Here is a 17,242-nt window from a genome sequence, read left to right as displayed (position 1 = left end):
TCAGACACCCTAACTATTTGGGAATAACATCAAGGAAACCTGACACAGTGAAACAAACAAACTAGGTAGGATACACTGGGTGCCAACTGAGAGGGGCAAACCCAACAATCTCCCTTTTAGTTTACCTATATAAATGCAAACTTATAAATAGGATAAGCACTCTTTAATCATGCAACTACAAATTGAGTTGTTGCTAGTCAAATGTAAGTACTCAGTTATATATTAACCATTCCAGATGCAGACAAAACTAAAACTCACTTTAGCATCCTTTCCTTTCACATTGTAAAACTAACAATCAAACTGTGGTCCTCAGGTTTCTCCTGTGGCTTGAGAGGACCATGCAACCAGATCTTAAACCTACATGATTTTAAAGTACTAATCCAATCACCTTTTAATCCCTAGGACCAGAAATACAGTTTTCCAGCACTTGCTTTTGGCACAGGTGGGTGGCTGGCTGGCTGACTTTACATGGGTGAATACAGGTACAACATACCTGTCCATCAAGCAATCAAAAGAGCTATGTTAGACTGTAGCCCAAACTTATCTTCATTATGTCTTTACTCCTTATTTGTTGTTCTCAGTTTTACCACATTCAGGCTATAACAATATACCAGTCCCTCCTTACATGCATTGTAATGATCACTTCTCTACAGACCAAACAGCACTGTGGGTTCAGGTGCCCAGACAGGGCAGCGCAGCCACCTCTGGAGCTCTCTCTGTGTTACTCAGTATTTCTCAACTCTGAGATTAGTCTTTCTCTGAGACCTGGCTGCTGGAACGAGGAGACCCCAAAGACCCCCAGCACTCAGACAAAACCTCAGCTTCCAGGAGCAAGTTACCATGTGTTCTGCAGTACACTTTCTCACTGGTTAACAGAAGTAGTGCACCCTTCTTTTTGAAGGGTAGGCAATTTCCAGTTACTTCACATTTATTACGAAGAAACGGGATTTTCATAGGTTCTTACTCAACTGCACTGTGGTAACTATCAGGGAACTAACAGTTGCAGTTACAGAGAAAAACCACAAAGCAAGCGTTCCCTCACCATTCCAAAACAGGACAGCAAGTAGATAGAAATCTTTTATCAAAAACAATCATTTTGCATTTCCTAAAGAAACTACTTTCAGTCACCTAATTTCTTGGGACCGGATGGTTTTGCCGTTCTTGATTTTGGCAAGTGCAATACTTGCACTGTCTTATATAGGCCAGTGTCACTCAAACTTAACCAGCAACTGTGTATCAGGTTTTCAATGACTCTGTATCCTGTAGATCATGCCACTGTTCCTCCTTGTAGTTACTTATTCAGGCTTTACCTGCTGTGCATTTAATGAAGAATTTGAGGGACATTTTGCTCTTCTCAATGCTCCCTTATGAGGTCTTTTTCCTCCTCCTTTTTAAATGAGATACTTATATCTACAATCCTGTGGTGCTTTTGATCTTGCAGTCCTCTTTGAACCTCTAGGGAGGAAAAGAAGGAGTAATTTCATGGCACTCTACATCACTGTGGCAAGCCCGTACCACTACTTCTGTCCTGAGACAACAAGAGTATAAAGAAGCTGCATCAGCAAATGACTGGTAGTGCTGTAATATTGCCAAAATTTTGTATGAAATAGTCTTAACATTCTGTCTCAGGCCATGGCCATTATCTTGTTTTATAAATTAAAGACTCAGAATGAAAAGCTTGTAGAGTAAAACTTCTCACTTCATATACTGGTGTCCTGGCTCTTAACCTACATATTCCTCCACCTGTTTTCTTCCTCTACCTCACTTCCCAGAGCATTTTTCTGACTTTAGAGCCTCTTCTGTCCCAGCACTTTGAATTCACACAAACTACTACCAAGCAAATGCCCATTAGAAAGCGCATCCCTTGGGATCTGCTTATGCAACTGTGGCAGAAAGCTCAGCGCTGTAGTGCTGCATGTACGTGAGTGTCTGCATGAGCAGGGTGGAGGATTTGAGCAGTGACTGGCCCTGAACCCCCTCCAAGAAGTCACCTAATCAGACCCCAGCATGGTTTTACATTCAGGCCCTTGCTTGCTTCTGGGATTGAGCCGAGGTGCAGATGATGGAGGACTCCTCGGTGCCTGGAAGGCTGCCACATCCCACCAGGCCCTGGGTGCACATCCAAAAATCTGCACAAACTACGGCTTTATCCCAGGGAACAAGTCTCCCAGTCTGCTTATTCATAGGGATCCAAGGTGCTGTCTGTGTGTGCAGTCAGGCATGAACACTGTACCCTTCAACTCCAACCCCTTCTGAGAGCAAATAAATAAAGCAGTGCCTGCTGCTTTTCCCATCAGGGAAGGCTGCACTATCCATCACTTCCACAGGAGCATGCAGCAAGGCTGGTGCTGCTAAGGGATGCTGGGACATGGACTGGCAGTTGAGCAGCTACCACAAATCAGAAAAGACAAATTTCCATGTGGCTTAAAAAGAAACAGCTATTTCCATCTTCCATAGAATCCCAGACTGGTTTGGGTTGGAAGGGACCTTAAAGCTGATCCAGTTCCAACCCCTGCCACGGGCAGGGACACCTTCCACTAGAGCAGGTTGCTCCAAGCCCCTGTGTCCAACCTGGCCTTGAACACTGCCAGGGATGGGGCAGCCACAGCTTCTCTGGGCACCCTGTGCCAGCGCCTCAGCACCCTCACAGGGAAGAGCTTCTGCCTAAGAGCTCATCTCAATCTCCCCTCTGGCAGTTTCTTTATGCCATAAGAAGGCAGCAATCTCTAATTTTACCTGCTGGGTTCCTGTTGGGCTGACCAAGCAACAGGACCAAGATGAATCGATGGGGATGGAGTCTCCAGTAGTGAGAGGCAGCCCAGCACCATGGAATCACAGAACCACAGACTGGTTTGGGTTGGAAGGGACCTTAAAGCTCATCCAGTTCCAACCCCTGCCACAGGCAGGGACACCTTCCGCTAGACCAGGTTGCTCCAAGCCCCATCCAACTTGGTCTTGAACATTGCCAGGAATGACACACTGCTCCTCACGCTGTGCCACTTCTGCGTGCTGGAAAACACGGCTATTGCCCGAAGCCAGAAAAAGCTGGAACAGGGAAACTGCATGCACTTCCCCACCTCTGCACTCGCTGATTCTATGAGCGATTACTCCTGCACGTACCAAAGGGAGGTAAAGGCTTCCAGGTGATTTTTAACGCGTGACAGGCAAGCTGTCACGTCACTCACCCATTAACATCCAGACACGACACCGAGCTCCTGCCATCGCCCGTTCGGCGGGGCCCTGCCTCCACCCCGGCGCGATACGATGCCGCTTTCCCGAAGGGAAGCTCCGTGGAGCTGAGCCCAGCACTCCCCGTTCCACTTACCCCGTTGGCAGCAGCGATGCGGACGATGAGGTGGATGGCGTCCCTCATGTAGAAGCGGCCGTCCCCTCCCACCACCAGCGTGGCCTCCTGCCGCTCTCCCGGCGGCACCGTGTCCAGGATGCTCTGGATGAAGTTCTCGGTGTAGTGGGCATTGCTCTGGAAGACCGTCACCCGCTTGCGCAGCCCGCTGGTGCCGGGCTTCTGGTCTCCGTACGGTTTGCTCTTCACGGTCACGATCCGCACCATGGCCGGACGCCGCTCGCAGTTCCGGGCGGCCGCGGGAGGCGGGGGGGGAACCGGAGCCACCGCCGGAGCCGGCCTCGCCAGTGCTCCCGCCCCTTAAAGGCGCCGGCAGCCCCGGGAGAGGCGGGATCGCTCCGGGAGATCCCTCCTGTTGTGCTCTCGCAGCCCCGGACCGGTGTGGGGAGAGGCCGGGCCCCGTCACCACAGGGGGTCCGGGCACCACGGGGCTCTGCCGAGCAACCGGAACGACCGGGACACCCGGCCAGTACCCCCCGAGGGTCCTCAGGGAAGGGCAGTGCATGCAATGGCACGAAGAAGCTGCGTTATAGCTCCAGTTGCCCAAAGAAAACATGCCCCATCCCTGGCAGTGTTCAAGGCCAGGTTGGACACAGGGGCTTGGAGCAACCTGCTCTAGTGGAAGGTGTCCCTGCCCATGGCAGGGGGTTGGAGCTAGGGGAGCTTTAAGGTCCCTTCAACCCAAACCAGTCTGGGATTCTATGATCTCAGAAATTCAAATTACAGCTGCTAAGAGACACCTTTTCTCCCAAATGTCTCCCATTAAAGAGGCTAGAACCTGTGTCCAGCCCCAAAAAAGAGAAACTAGAATGTTCTTCCATCATTACAATGCCTGGACTCGGAGCAAACTGGGAAAGACTCCGTAGATACAACTGAAATCTCTATTCATGTTCCTTCCAGGGCACGAAAAGCAGAACCATGCAGAACTAGCGTCTGTTCCCATCTAAACTTTTAAAATAATAAAACTCTTCCCAGCAGCAAGACGATCAGAAAAGAAAAAAGGTTTCATGGTGTATCACTGTATCATGTTAAACTAGACCCTACCTGCAGCAAACCCAACTCTTCTCATGGGCAATGATTTCTCAGCTAAGTGCTTCTTTCAGTTTTAACCATTCCTTTCCTAAAAGGCACAAAGAGCAGTGTATGAATTCCTACCACATCTAACAGGGCTGATTTTATAGACAAAAGAAATGCAGATAACTTTGTACTGTCTACTGTACACAGAGTGTCTCATTATTTCCCAGCTCCTCCTTCAACAGGTAGCAAGGAACTTCAGATCTACCCACACCTCACCTGAGGCAGCATTTCCAGAGCTCGGGCATTTGTTAGAAATCACCAAATATCTGTAGGGCCTCTTAACACAACTTCCACTACTTTTTTATAAGAGCATGTAGGGACAGGACAAGGGGAATGGCTTTAACCTGCCAGAGGGAGATTGAGATGAGCTCTGAGGCAGAAGCTCTTCCCTGTGAGGGTGCTGAGGCGCTGGCATAGGGTGCCCAGAGAAGCTGTGGCTGCCCCATCCCTGGCAGTGTTCAAGGCCAGGTTGGACACAGGGGCTTGGAGCAACCTGCTCTAGTGGAAGGTGTCCCTGCCCGTGGTAGGGGGTTGGAACTGGATGAGCTTTAGGGTCCCTTCCAACCCGAACCATTCAATGGACTCTTTCAGGCAATTCTGAAAATGAAAATACTATCTGCTAAGAAAAACAAGCCCTGAACACTTCAGATCCCAGCAAACCTGCCCGAGCACCAATTGCAGAGCGAGTAAATCACAGCCAGCCTCCAGCCCAGCTCTCATTTAGTAACTGACATTTACTCACCCAGTGTACAATTACAGAGGAGGAAGAGCAGAGTGCAGGAGTTGCTGGCAGATATATATAGCTTTACCAGACTTGCTGCCCTTGCAGATGAGGTCACATACATTTAATGTCTATTTTAAACTCAGACACTTTTCAAGCATCCAGTGGCCAGGGTCATCACTTTTTTCCACATTAACAGACATTTAGAGGAACCAGAAAAACATAATAGCTGAGTATTTTTAGTACCTCAGAGCTGGTTTTCATTGCTATTGCAGCCTAAACTTGGGGGACTTCAGTGTCCTTATTTCAGCTACCCTGGAAATAATAAATTGCTGTTAACTGTCAGGAGCCCAATACAAACCTTCATTTTCCACAAATAATATTGTTTCCTTATCACATATGAAAAGGCAGACTTTATTTTTATATAAAAGAGTATAAAATCAGGCAGTAATTACTCAGAACAAGTGTAAGATTAGTATTATCAAATAACAAAAGAAAATTAAATACAGAACTAAATCCTTAATCAGGTGGCCATACAACATGATGAACCCCACCTCTTCATATCTCTTGCATCAAAACAACAAGAGTATTTAATTAAGAATCCATCAGACCCATTAAACAAAGCTTTTCCTCAGTTCCACCCTGTGATGGAACTACATTATTACATTATGTTATAGAACACAAGGGCATATTTAGGGAATTTAGCCTTTATAAAACACAATTATATTAGAACTGTCAGCTCTATTACTGAACAGCACTAATTTTGACTGTGTCTTCATACTCCAATGCCAATTTATTTTGTTAGACTGTATCTCTAATACTATTCTGTCAAAGGATTTTACATACTTACAGTAACTCCATCCACTTTACATACTTACAGTTACTAAGCTATCACTATACACGTTTCTTAAAAGCCATTAGCAGAAGTGTGATAGCAGAAATCAGTAAGTACTTATATGATTGATTGGCTTTAACAAATCTAACTCAACAAAGTATAAATGACAGCTTTTTGAGAAGGACAAGACTATAAATTGTCTAAAAGCTGCCAAAATAATCTGCTGGTTTAGTCTGAATGCTACCAAGAAGCAGCTCTAACTGGAACGTTTAACGTACGAGGGAATGCACACAGTTATAAAGCCATTCTTCCTGATCATTCAGTGGCATCACATGCTGAGAAACCTGCATACAAGAGAGAAAACAGAGGTGAAATAGCTGTTTGCTGGAGAACTGCATGTTAACTAAAGTGCTGGTAAGCAAAATGAACAGTTTCAGTACTTACATCACAAACATTTAAATGATGAACATTCATTTCTGTCACAGTTGGTATTCAAAACTTACTATTGAATTTAATTGCATGACAGCAAAACATCCATAAGGGGCATTGAGCCTACAGCTTATACTGAATCAAACTGAAATTTAAATTAATAAAACACTTTATAGGATCAGGCTATAGATACCTGAAGTGTCAGCAGCAATATTAGAATAGACCCCAACCCTGCCTCTGTCATGGGACTGTACCTGTTTACACCAGCTTTGAACACATCTACACTGGGAAGTTGTGATATAAAATAGTTTGGATGCCTCTGCTTTTAAAGAAAGAGACCATACTTTTAGAATAATAAAACCTGGATTTGCTTCATTCATTCATGAAGAAAAATATCATTTAATGCATTTTCAATCTCATTCTATCCCTTAGAATCCTCATGTAGAGTTTTCACTAAAGCCTGCCTAGCTCTGGAACAGGGATCAGTAGATCAAATTGCTGCCTGGCTACACATGATCTGTAAGTCAAGCCTAACGAAAACCAGCCATCTGTAAATCACACTGTGGATAAGGGCTGCAACACATACGTTTCTGTTTCTGAGTAGTGCATACTTGGTCTGTATCTCATAGGCATCAAAATACCTGGTTAAAATTTGCTAAGTAAAGAAAATACAGCCTTAGAAAAAGTATTAAAAATAAAAGAATATTAAAAACATTAGTAAATGGTACATGTATTGAATGGACAACTGAAACAGGCATATACATGAAAAAACAAATAGCTATGGACTTGTATAGCAATCTGCAGAGGAAAACGTGCATGCATCAAGTACAGTTCAGCTTTGAAATATCAAGAACTGTATCTGTTCTGTGCTGGTGATGAAGATGCCACTATCCACATGCTCACTATCATGGGGAAAGACCTGCAGAAGGAAACTGTAAAGATGTCGTGTGGTTTTGTCTTTTGCTTTGATTTCAAGTTGGCTGAACAATACAAATCTTACCATCATGGATTTTGGTGCCACTTCTACAGCAAAAACAGTAAGTCCCCTATTACTTAGGCAGTTCTTGCTCTGCTCATTGTTGACATGAATAATCACTTTGTTTTCAGACTGCAAGTGAAAAAACATGAGGGAACCCATTAGTCTCAATGGTTAAATGGCTGTTCTTTTTGTAGCAACTACACATTCCTCTGACTTGCTCCAACTTTGCTATTTCACAGGACAGAAATACTTTAAGAACACTGATGACTATTCTCTTCGAAGAGCAACAATTTCAAAATGTGCTTTGGCATCATTAGAGCCCAGATTCATTGTCAAAAGGCATTTAAGACTCATTGATACAATTTAAGCACTTGTGAATATACAACTTGAGAACACTATTGAGTAAGAAAACTCTTTGCCACAGAACATTACTGATACTAATGGTTTACATAGTTTCAAAAGGCATCTGGAGAAAGCTATTCTAGAAAAAGTACATGAAGGGATTTTAAGTACAAAGACTTTAAATACAGATTTTAAGATTTTAAAGGACAGGGATTTTAAGATTCTGGCTCAAGCAGTCTGCGAACTGCAAATCATTAGAGGCTAGGACAGCATCTGGAGAAGCATCACTGGATGCTTGCCCAATGTTTGTACTTGCAACATCGCCTACAGGCCACTGATGGAGGTAGGGTACAGATGTAGAAGCAGCTTTACCTCTATGGACCTAGAAGAATCTTTACCTGTCATTGTACAGCCATTTTGATTTTCCAAAATCCTATCCCTATCCTATCTCCAGGAAAAGGCCACTTCCTCAGGAGCTCATACCACACGTTCTGAAATTCTCACCAACTATGCAGGGATTCAATAGAGACTAAACTGACAACTGAAGTAAAACGCCCAGTGTAAGCAGTAGGAGCATCCTTCATATTTAGTTTCCTTTCATATGTTTCCTTAGCAAAGTTCATCTTTGGTTTTCTTTCATAATAAATGACCAGGATTCTTCACTAGTTCCTCACTGCCACAAATCAAAGCTGTGCCTCACAAAGGTGTTCATAAAAGACCCTCATCAAGAAGTGACCCATCCCAATATAACTATAATCACTTAAAGCACAGATGTTCTTGCTGTGCAAATGCTTCCAAGAAGGACCCAAGGTATGAAACTGAAAGGTTGGGTAATAGAAAATTCATTAGCCACCAGTTTATCCCAGGCAATACAAGACCCAAGGACATGCTATATTCCCTGGGAAACGTTTGGTTCTTAGGCAATGCTACCCAACATTCTCTCTTTACTGAGAAGTGGAAGAGAAACACAGTTACACCACACAATCAACCTTACAGAGCAAAGAAGCTACTCTCAAACTGGTAAGGAATAACAAAAGAGTTCTCTGGTGCTCACAGTACAAAGGGGTTGTGGCCAGCAGAGTGTAATATGGTCATTTTTGAAATATGGTATCATTGCAGATATGTAAACACAATCTAAGCTGCTTTCTGACTTTGATCCAGCTGCTCTGGCATCACTTCAGTGAGGTCTTCATTCCTACATGGCAAACAAAAGAATTAGCCATGCCCTAAGTATCCTCCTGTAATAGGAACAAGGTCATGAAGATTCACCTAGCACAGAGGGTCTATTCTAGTAAGTTTGTGCTTTGGATGACAGGACTATTTCTTTTGGCACACCAATGGGCAGATAATAGATTGGGTACTGCTTACTCCCTGAGAAATGTGAAGATCTGTGCGCAAGGTCTTTCACTCTCCCCAGCTCACACCCTGGCTACAGAGGGTTAGAAGACAGACACCTTCCTCTGCCCACTGATTAAATACATATGTGAGACTGAAATAGAATCCCTGAGGAACTGGAATATTTCCTTAATTTAATTACAGAAATAACAAAGAAACAATTATTTCCATTGAAATCCTCAGTACAATAACTGAAGATACAATCAGGCTGCCTGCACTGTGGGAAGCTTAGAAGACAGATGCATAAAATTTCCTTTCTATTATTTCTTTCACAGAATAGAATCATGGAATCCCTTAGGTTGGAAAAGACCTTTAAGGTCACCAAGCCCAACTATTAACCCAGCACTGCCAAGGCCACCAATAAACCATGTCCCCAAGTGCCACATCTACATGTCTTTTAAATACCCCCAGGGACGATGACTTCACCACTGTCCTGAGCCGCCTGTTCCAGTGCTTGACAACCCTTTTGGGGAACAAATTTTCCCTAATCTCCAGTCTAAACCTCCCCTGGTGCAGCTCGAGGCCGTTTCCTCTTGTCCCATCCCTTGTTCCTTGGGAGCAGAGACCAGCCCCCTCCTGGCTCCAGCCTCCTGTCAGGCAGTTGCAGAGAGCGAGAAGGTCCCCCCTGAGCCTTCTCTTCTCCAGACTAAACCCCCCCAGGTCCCTCAGCCGTTCCTCATCACACTTGTGCTCCAGGCCCTGCACCAGCTCCGGTGCCCTTCTCTGGCCCCGCTCCAGCACCTCAATGTCTCTCTTGCAGTGAGGGGCCCAGAACTGACACAGGATTCGAGGTGCGGCCTCACCAGCACCCAGTACAAGGGGACAACCACTGCCCTGGTCCTGCTGCCACACTGGTGCTAACACAGGCCAGGATGCCACTGGCCTCGTTGGCTGCCTGGGCACAAGGTGACTCATACTGAGCCAGCTGTTGACCAACACCACCAGGTCCTTTTCCATGAGCAGCTTTTCTGTCACTCTTCCCCAAGCCTGGAGCACTGCATGAGGTTATGGTGACCCAAGTGCAGAACCCAGCACTGAGCCTTGTTGAACCTCATACAGCTGGCCTTGGCCCACTGATCCAGCCTGTCCAGATCCCTCTGTAGAGCCTTTCAGCCCTCCAGCTCCATGTGGTGTCATCTACAAATGAAATCCAAATGGTATACATGGCAGTGGTCAGTGATTTTTATTAGACAGCATCCAGTTGCCTCAGTACAGGCCTCATCTCCTTCTCTGACATGTACTGGAGTTATTTATATGTTTGAGGATATCCACCCTAAAGGGCGAAGTGCACATCTAAACCTGTAGTTCCAAGGAGCCTCAGCATTCAGTCCTAATATTAGACCACCAACCCACCCCCTTATGCATGTTTGTCCATTTAAAAATATACTTCTTGCTGTGATCTTTTAGGATCTAAAGCATCTTAAGTTTAACATCTTCCTGCTCAGTATTTATTTACTCACAGTTCCTGATATAAATGAAACTGAGAATGAACAGCACATTCATTATGATCCATGCAGAAAGGTTTCAAATCTCTGCTTCTCATCTACTACTTCCACTTGGATTTACAGTTCTTAGCTTGGGTTAGTAATAAAGTAGACCTGTAAGACTGATGAGTTAACAAGTCACCTGCAGTATGCTTCTAAACCACAGTCAATGGAAATCATTGCTCTTTTCCTCTCTCGTGCACACTGAAAATATCAAATAGTGTAAATGCTGTAGTCTTTCCTCTTTCTATGATTATGTTTCCTCTTCTTAGTATTTGTTTTCTGGTATTATGAACACATCATGTCTTCAATAACTATCAATATATTTAACAACTGGAATATGAACACAAATATTCATATTCTATATGATGTTTAAAAGTGCTTGCCTCGTTGTAATAAGCTGTCCCTTCCAAGAGCACTGATCCAGACTCTCTTGAAGCCTGAGTCATATGTCAAAGCCAGCTTTGGTTTTTTTTTAATGAACTAGATACATTGTCTGATATTTCTGATATCAAGTTTCTGTAATTCCCAAAACTGATGCAAGGAGGAAAAAGGAAAACAACAACAGACATTAACCCAAAGTACCTTACAGAAGCCTCATGCCATACCTTATTCTCAATAACAGACGTGATTCTCCCACCCGTGCTGTAGGTGTAGATGATGATGTTTTCACAGCCATCCAGTACTCTGGCCTCTCCTTTAGTAACAACAGACTTGCAAACAGCCCTGTTGAGTTGTGAGCTTCCTGCCTCTAGATACATGGCTTTAATTCTGGGTTTGCACTTCTCTGCATAGATGTCAATGACAAAGGGGCATGCCTGCAATGGAGAAAAGGAGGTTTATCATCACTTTATCTGCACTTCTCCCCTGCTCAGATTTTCATCCACAGCTCTTAAGTATTTTCACATATGCTTTGAAGTAGAATTACCCAAATACAAATATGTCACTGAATACTAAATATTCAAAACCTGAGAGCTGTGACCAGCTTCTACACCAAATGAAAGCTCAGGATAAATGAACATTTTTCATACACTCAATATGCAGTTTGGTGCATTTTGCTCTAACATAGTAAACCTTTCCTTGGATAGCAAAATGTGCAAGATGAACTGTGAATAGAAACCTGTCTCCTTTACCTGTTACACTCTGGCTACTTGTGCCACTTCATTCGATTTAAAATACCTACAGTGTTGCATTAAGCACCCTGCTGTTACACTCTCTTGGTTAAGATTAGTACATGTAACAACCAGGAGTTTGCATATTCTCAGGAGCAGTACTTCAGGTTTTTTTCAAATGGCTGTTGGAATCGATGAGGATTTCTCAGGTTCTGTCCTTAATTTGCTGGAGGCTCAGTGCTCCTGAAGTATCAATTTCTTAAGTCACGTGAAATCAAGTAATTCAAGGGTTAAGTTACAGACAGAAGTTAAGCAGAGGTACATTTTTAGGTGTATGACTAAAGCATTAAGACAGCTATGCTGTCCTTTGTGGCAAAGGCTGTAGCCGGGAACCACAGCTAATGTAAGGCACAAAATACCTTTCTGCAATTCCCAACTTGATAAAAACCTCCCCAAAATCTTCTTTCTTAGAGGAGAGCTCCCTCTTACGTCTGAAATGCAGAAAGACACTTCGGTAGTTGCTCTGCCAACCACACTCGCAGGAAAGGGGGAAAATGCTCAGCATTAAGAGATCAGTCATCCTGATCTCAGGATTTTCACTGAGACAACTGATGTCTCTCCACTCTACTGAGTATTTTTGGGTCTGCGTGTATTTGTTTCACACACATCTATTTGATACGGTGGCTACAAAGACCTGTTTAACAAAAGTTAAAGAAATAATGAGACAATGATTTTTAAAAATCAGCTTTTCTTGGGAATGTAACTTCAATGATTAAATTATCTGCATATCTACTGTTTTCTTTAATTTTCCATATTTTGTTTCTCTTCGTTAAAGAGATCTTCTTTCTTAAGTGAGAACTATTAACACCAGCACAATTCTGTTGTGGCTTGGGCCAGGAAAGTGACTTTTTAAAGTAGAGCAAGCCCTGCACTTTAGATGTTTGTTGACAGGTCGCAATTTACCATCACTATCTTCTTATCACTTCCCACTTGCAACGTGCCTGAATTCTTTCAATGGGTACAATCCACGATTCCTTCCTCTATAACCCCATAAAATACCAGCTTTCTCTAAAGCAAAAGGCAAAATTCTTCTTCTAAGAATGTCTTACGGAATAGGATACCATAATGACTGAAAGTTACAGTGTAAACCCTGTATTAACAGTGCTTGGACTGGATCACTGACCTACTGAAATCAATTTACGACAGACAGAAACACTACTGCAGTTAAGCATGTGCACCAAGTTGTAAGTGAAGCAGTTATTTCTGCTATATGGCTGCCATACCTCTGTCATTTCTAATGCTTTATTGTAGCCCAGAGACAATAAAGTGACCCAGAGGTCACTAGGATCCCCTTCACGGTCGTTGGCTTCCATGAGATTCAAATCCATAAATCCTTGTCTTGTTAGTTCATTCTTCCTCATATCAAAATTCTCTGTTTAAAAAGAAACATAAGGTAGCACTTAAATATCTGTTCTCTCTACAAACACCCTTTATCCTTCCAAAACCAAACTTGCACTTATGTTAACAAGGTTTAAAAGATGAAGCCATCCTCAGACTCTCCAATATTATTTGGGAAAGAATATCCTTGACCAGATTGTTGCTCTTTCCAGAGCTTCCCTATGGATTTTAGACAATGACTCGAGGCACCCGCCCCCTGTATAACCCAAAAGAGGGTGAGATTTCAAAACAAAGAGTTGATACTGGCTTTTGGTTTTCTTTTTCCTAGCAGTATTTGTTATGGTTGAGATTTGGAGAATGGGATATATTAGGAATGGGAAATGAAAGTCTGCTGGAGCCAGCACCTTTAGTGCTTGAGGTCCTTGATACAGAAATGATTTACTTAGTTCCCAAAAAGCAATAAAATGCCAGTAATCCTAACACCCCTCTCTAGAGAGGATATCATAGATCGAGCACTCTAATGTCAGCAAACACATAATTGAAATGTCCTTGTGTCAGAGACTTTTAAAAATGGTTTTCTCATCTTCATAACAATGCTAAATCTTTACTATATATTATTAAAAAGGGATTACCAATTTCATAAATCTATCTCAGGGTACAGATGCTATAATAAATGGCTTGAACTTTGGTGTCAAGATTTATGATAGTCATCTGAACCCTTCCACTGATTAATGACCTGGTAAAAGATTCACCATATTCTCTTTTTCCTCTCCTATACATTTCACATACACCCCTCCTACTCATGCTGAGACCAGTGCACAGAGACAGAACACTGACAAAGCCATCAAGCGTGGAAAAGCACGTACAGGGATGAAACAGAGGAGAAATTCATATATAGAAAAGTATGTTTGTATGAGTTTTCCATCATTGAGGAAAAGTCCAGTATCTTTGGGGAGAAATAAATGAGCAGGGCTTGCCAGATCTGAAGTATTTTGCAACACACCATAGCCTACAAAGGAATTACATGAAACATGAATTGAGCTGATACACAGTGATATGCCACACTGACATATCAGACACGAGTTGCAGAAAAACTGCATTTCTTATAGAAACTTCTAATTTTTACACAATGGCTTCTAAATTTCCAGTTGTTCACTCACTGCAGCTCAGCTGCCTATGCTTTGAACCCACTGCTCTCATGCACTGCATTATTAGAGCAGCCTACAATCACTGGTGCTTCTGTTACCAGGTAAATACGTGCATTCTCAAGGCCTTTGCAAGCTTAAAGCAATGCCACAGAACTCTCTTTTTTTCTTCAAAACTGACATCTGTAGCCCCACACTGCTCCTGCAAGCTGGCAATCCAGTCACACTGGTGGGATGTATTGGCAGACAGAAAACAAAGCTGAGTTTTAACTGCCTCTCAGCTTCCTCACCTCACTCATGGAAGTCTCAGTATCTCACAGCTGTCACACAGCACAGTATGGACAAACTGACACACTACGTCTGAACCTTCAAAAAACAGATTTGGAATGAACAACTGCTTGCATCTGAAGAAAATAGATAGTTGCAATAGGTATTTTCTATTGTCTAATTTTCTGAACAGTCATCACAAGCTCTAGATGCCATTTTTAAAACATCATATACACACCAATTAAATGTCCCTCTCAATGCTTTCTGAGATCTGAAAGCAGCACCAGTTTAATCTGCAGATTGTGTGGTGCATAAATGCCACTGCTGGGGCACATGCAGCCAATGCATTGGAAGGGTCACAGGGCTCTTTGCTAAGAGAAATTCTCTAGCACTTGTGGCTTTATTGTCCACCTCTTTCCAACTGCAACCACAGCAGCAGTCCCAGTCACTCTAGGTTTTGATACCCTACACCTAGTTCAGTGTTTTCACACTCTGCAGACAATAAAGCAACCAGAGAGGTTGTAGAATAACGTAAACCAACAAAACATCCTGTTTGCTGCAGGTTAAGAAACTGTTTATCATCTCTGCATGCTTGTCCAGAGCCTGGACACAGGGACTATGCATATGGTTGTGTTATTCATACTCCCTGGTCAGCTGGAAACTAGATTATCAGAGGTTGGCATGAAAAGTCAACAAGAACAACGTTACAGACCCAGACCTTTGAGAAGAAGTAGTGGTAGGTGCATGCAGCCTTAGAGACACACCTGTCTTAGAGGCACAAACGTGTCATGTGGGTACAAATACAAGGTGTTGCTGTTGTGAAAATAAATTAACAACCTGTTCTGAGGCATAAATTGTCCAGAGAAGCTGTGGCTGCCCCATCCCTGGCAGTGTTCAAGGTCAGGTTGGACACAGGGGCTTGGAGCAACCTGCTCTAGTGGAAGGTGTCCCTGCCTGTGGCAGGGGTTGGAACTGGAGGAGCTTTAAGGTCCCTTCCAAACCAAACCATTCTAGGATTCTATGACAAGAAAACCTGCAGTTTTTCACAGCTACAAAATCTTTCACCTACAAAACTTTGCAATTAGCAACAGGAGGAATATTCTCAGCAGAAGGCCAGTGGCACAGAAACCAGAATGAAGCAGAACAAAGGACAGGAGACTGGAAAAGAAAATGAAAAGCAAAAGCAGAAGGAGAACAGTACCTACATGGGTTCTTGGTATAGGCTACAAAATACTCAGTTCTTCTACAGTGTATACATAGTAGTGTAGTATTAACAACAGCTTGTAAATAGATGATAGCCCTTATTAGTTGTATCAAGCACAGCAATAAACTTACCCTTACATACAGCCCATGCTTCCTCATCACACATCTCACCACTAGTTCTCAGCTCAAAGAAATTGTATTCCTCCAAACTCAGAAGGCCATTTCCATCCAAATCAATTGTTTCAAATATATCCAGTAAAGCAGCTCTAAAAGATGAAAAAGGCAAAATTAGTTCCAAATACTTCTGTTTCCTTTACTGTCCCTTAATATTGTTGATATCTAGTCAGTCTATTTGAGAATATTCTGTACAAACAATACCTTGTGGCTGCCCCATCCCTGGCAGTGTTCAAGGCCACGTTGGACACAGGGGCTTGGAGCAACCTGCTCTAGTGGAAGGTGTCCCTGCCCAGGGCAGGGGGTTGGAACTGGATGAGCTTTAAGCTCCCTTCCAAACCATTTTAGGATTCTACTTTAGTAACATACAGCTTTTATAAAGCTAGATGTTATTTGGAGCACACACTTTTACAATGGATACCATGCCTATTTGGGAATAGGACTCACCGGAACTCTGGGGTCAAAGCCAGTTCTCCATCTTCATCTCTATACACCAGTTCTGCTTCTCCAGTAATTTGTGTTTTTGCCTTCTTCAACCTACAGCCAGTTGTGAATGGGAGCAGCCAGTAAACACCTGATCCAAGCTCCCCTTTCCAGCCAGACATCTACTCTTAAAGGAAGACAGACAAGTTTGTAAGTTACTTTTCACATGATACCTTTCTTTATTACTAGTAATATTCATACTAAAGTGATTAATGACTTGAAAGCACTGGCAATGCTAGGTTCTTCCCCTAAAGAAATATGTCTGCAGTGAGATGCTGTGTGATGCCATTTTAAAGACACAAAAACTAGTGAGTCTCTTAGCTATAATAAAAGCTACAAAAACATAAGTGACCAAAGATGAGGGGAGAACAGGCATTACTAGAAACATCTACTAACAGTGCTATCATTTTTCAGATTTGTAACACTCTTAATTGTTAAAGTTTAAAACAAAAGCAGCCAGAAGCAGGCTGACAAAACCCACTGAGATTTTTATTTCCTCCCTGGTAACTCAGCTTTGTTCAAACAGGCAACAAAACTTCCTACTTAAAAAGTCACAAGTGACTTAGTGTTTAAGAAGCAAGCTGAGTTCTCTGTGCCTTGGAAGGGGGAAGTAAGTTTATGTTGCCATTTCTCTCCCTTATTTCTGTCATAGGATAAGAATATTCTGTGCACTGTCAAGTTCAAAATCATACATATGGCAAGGAGAAAGAAAATTTAAGGGAATTTTAACAAATTATACCTTTGCAATGCTGGTTTTGAAGGTACAAGAATACAAGTGAGTTTCCACAGAGTATCTATACAGATATATATAGATATATACATCTATCTATATGT

General features: G+C 42.9%; 2 protein-coding genes across 7 annotated transcripts in view; both read right to left on the bottom strand.

Annotated features, from left to right (window-relative positions):
* The window catches only part of PGM1 (phosphoglucomutase 1), a 28,084-nt gene extending 24,411 nt beyond the window's left edge, over positions 1-3,673 (bottom strand). Inside the window, exon 1 of the mRNA XM_030494241.1 lies at positions 3,326-3,673. Coding sequence (XP_030350101.1) covers positions 3,326-3,571 — 246 coding nt within the window. The 5' untranslated portion in view covers positions 3,572-3,673. The remainder of the gene's footprint in view (positions 1-3,325) is intronic.
* Positions 3,674-5,179: 1,506 nt separating this feature from the next.
* The window catches only part of EFCAB7 (EF-hand calcium binding domain 7), a 33,507-nt gene continuing 21,444 nt past the window's right edge, over positions 5,180-17,242 (bottom strand). For 5 of the 6 annotated variants that reach the window (XM_030494228.1, XM_030494227.2, XM_030494230.1 and 2 more), the window contains 6 exons: positions 16,373-16,530; positions 15,884-16,017; positions 13,022-13,170; positions 11,235-11,444; positions 7,427-7,534; positions 5,556-6,341 (listed from right to left, as the gene is read on the bottom strand). In XM_030494228.1, coding sequence (XP_030350088.1) covers positions 6,267-6,341; positions 7,427-7,534; positions 11,235-11,444; positions 13,022-13,170; positions 15,884-16,017; positions 16,373-16,530 — 834 coding nt within the window. In that variant the 3' untranslated portion in view covers positions 5,556-6,266. Of the gene's footprint in view, positions 5,478-5,555; positions 6,342-7,426; positions 7,535-11,234; positions 11,445-13,021; positions 13,171-15,883; positions 16,018-16,372; positions 16,531-17,242 lie in introns of those variants that run through there. The other variant, XM_030494232.2, reaches the window with a different exon arrangement.

Source organism: Strigops habroptila, chromosome 8 (assembly GCF_004027225.2).
Source record: "Strigops habroptila isolate Jane chromosome 8, bStrHab1.2.pri, whole genome shotgun sequence".
In the NCBI taxonomy this organism is placed as follows: domain Eukaryota; kingdom Metazoa; phylum Chordata; class Aves; order Psittaciformes; family Psittacidae; genus Strigops; species Strigops habroptila.
The sequence above is the reverse complement of the archived record's forward strand: the minus strand, read 5'-3'. Positions and strand labels throughout refer to the sequence as shown.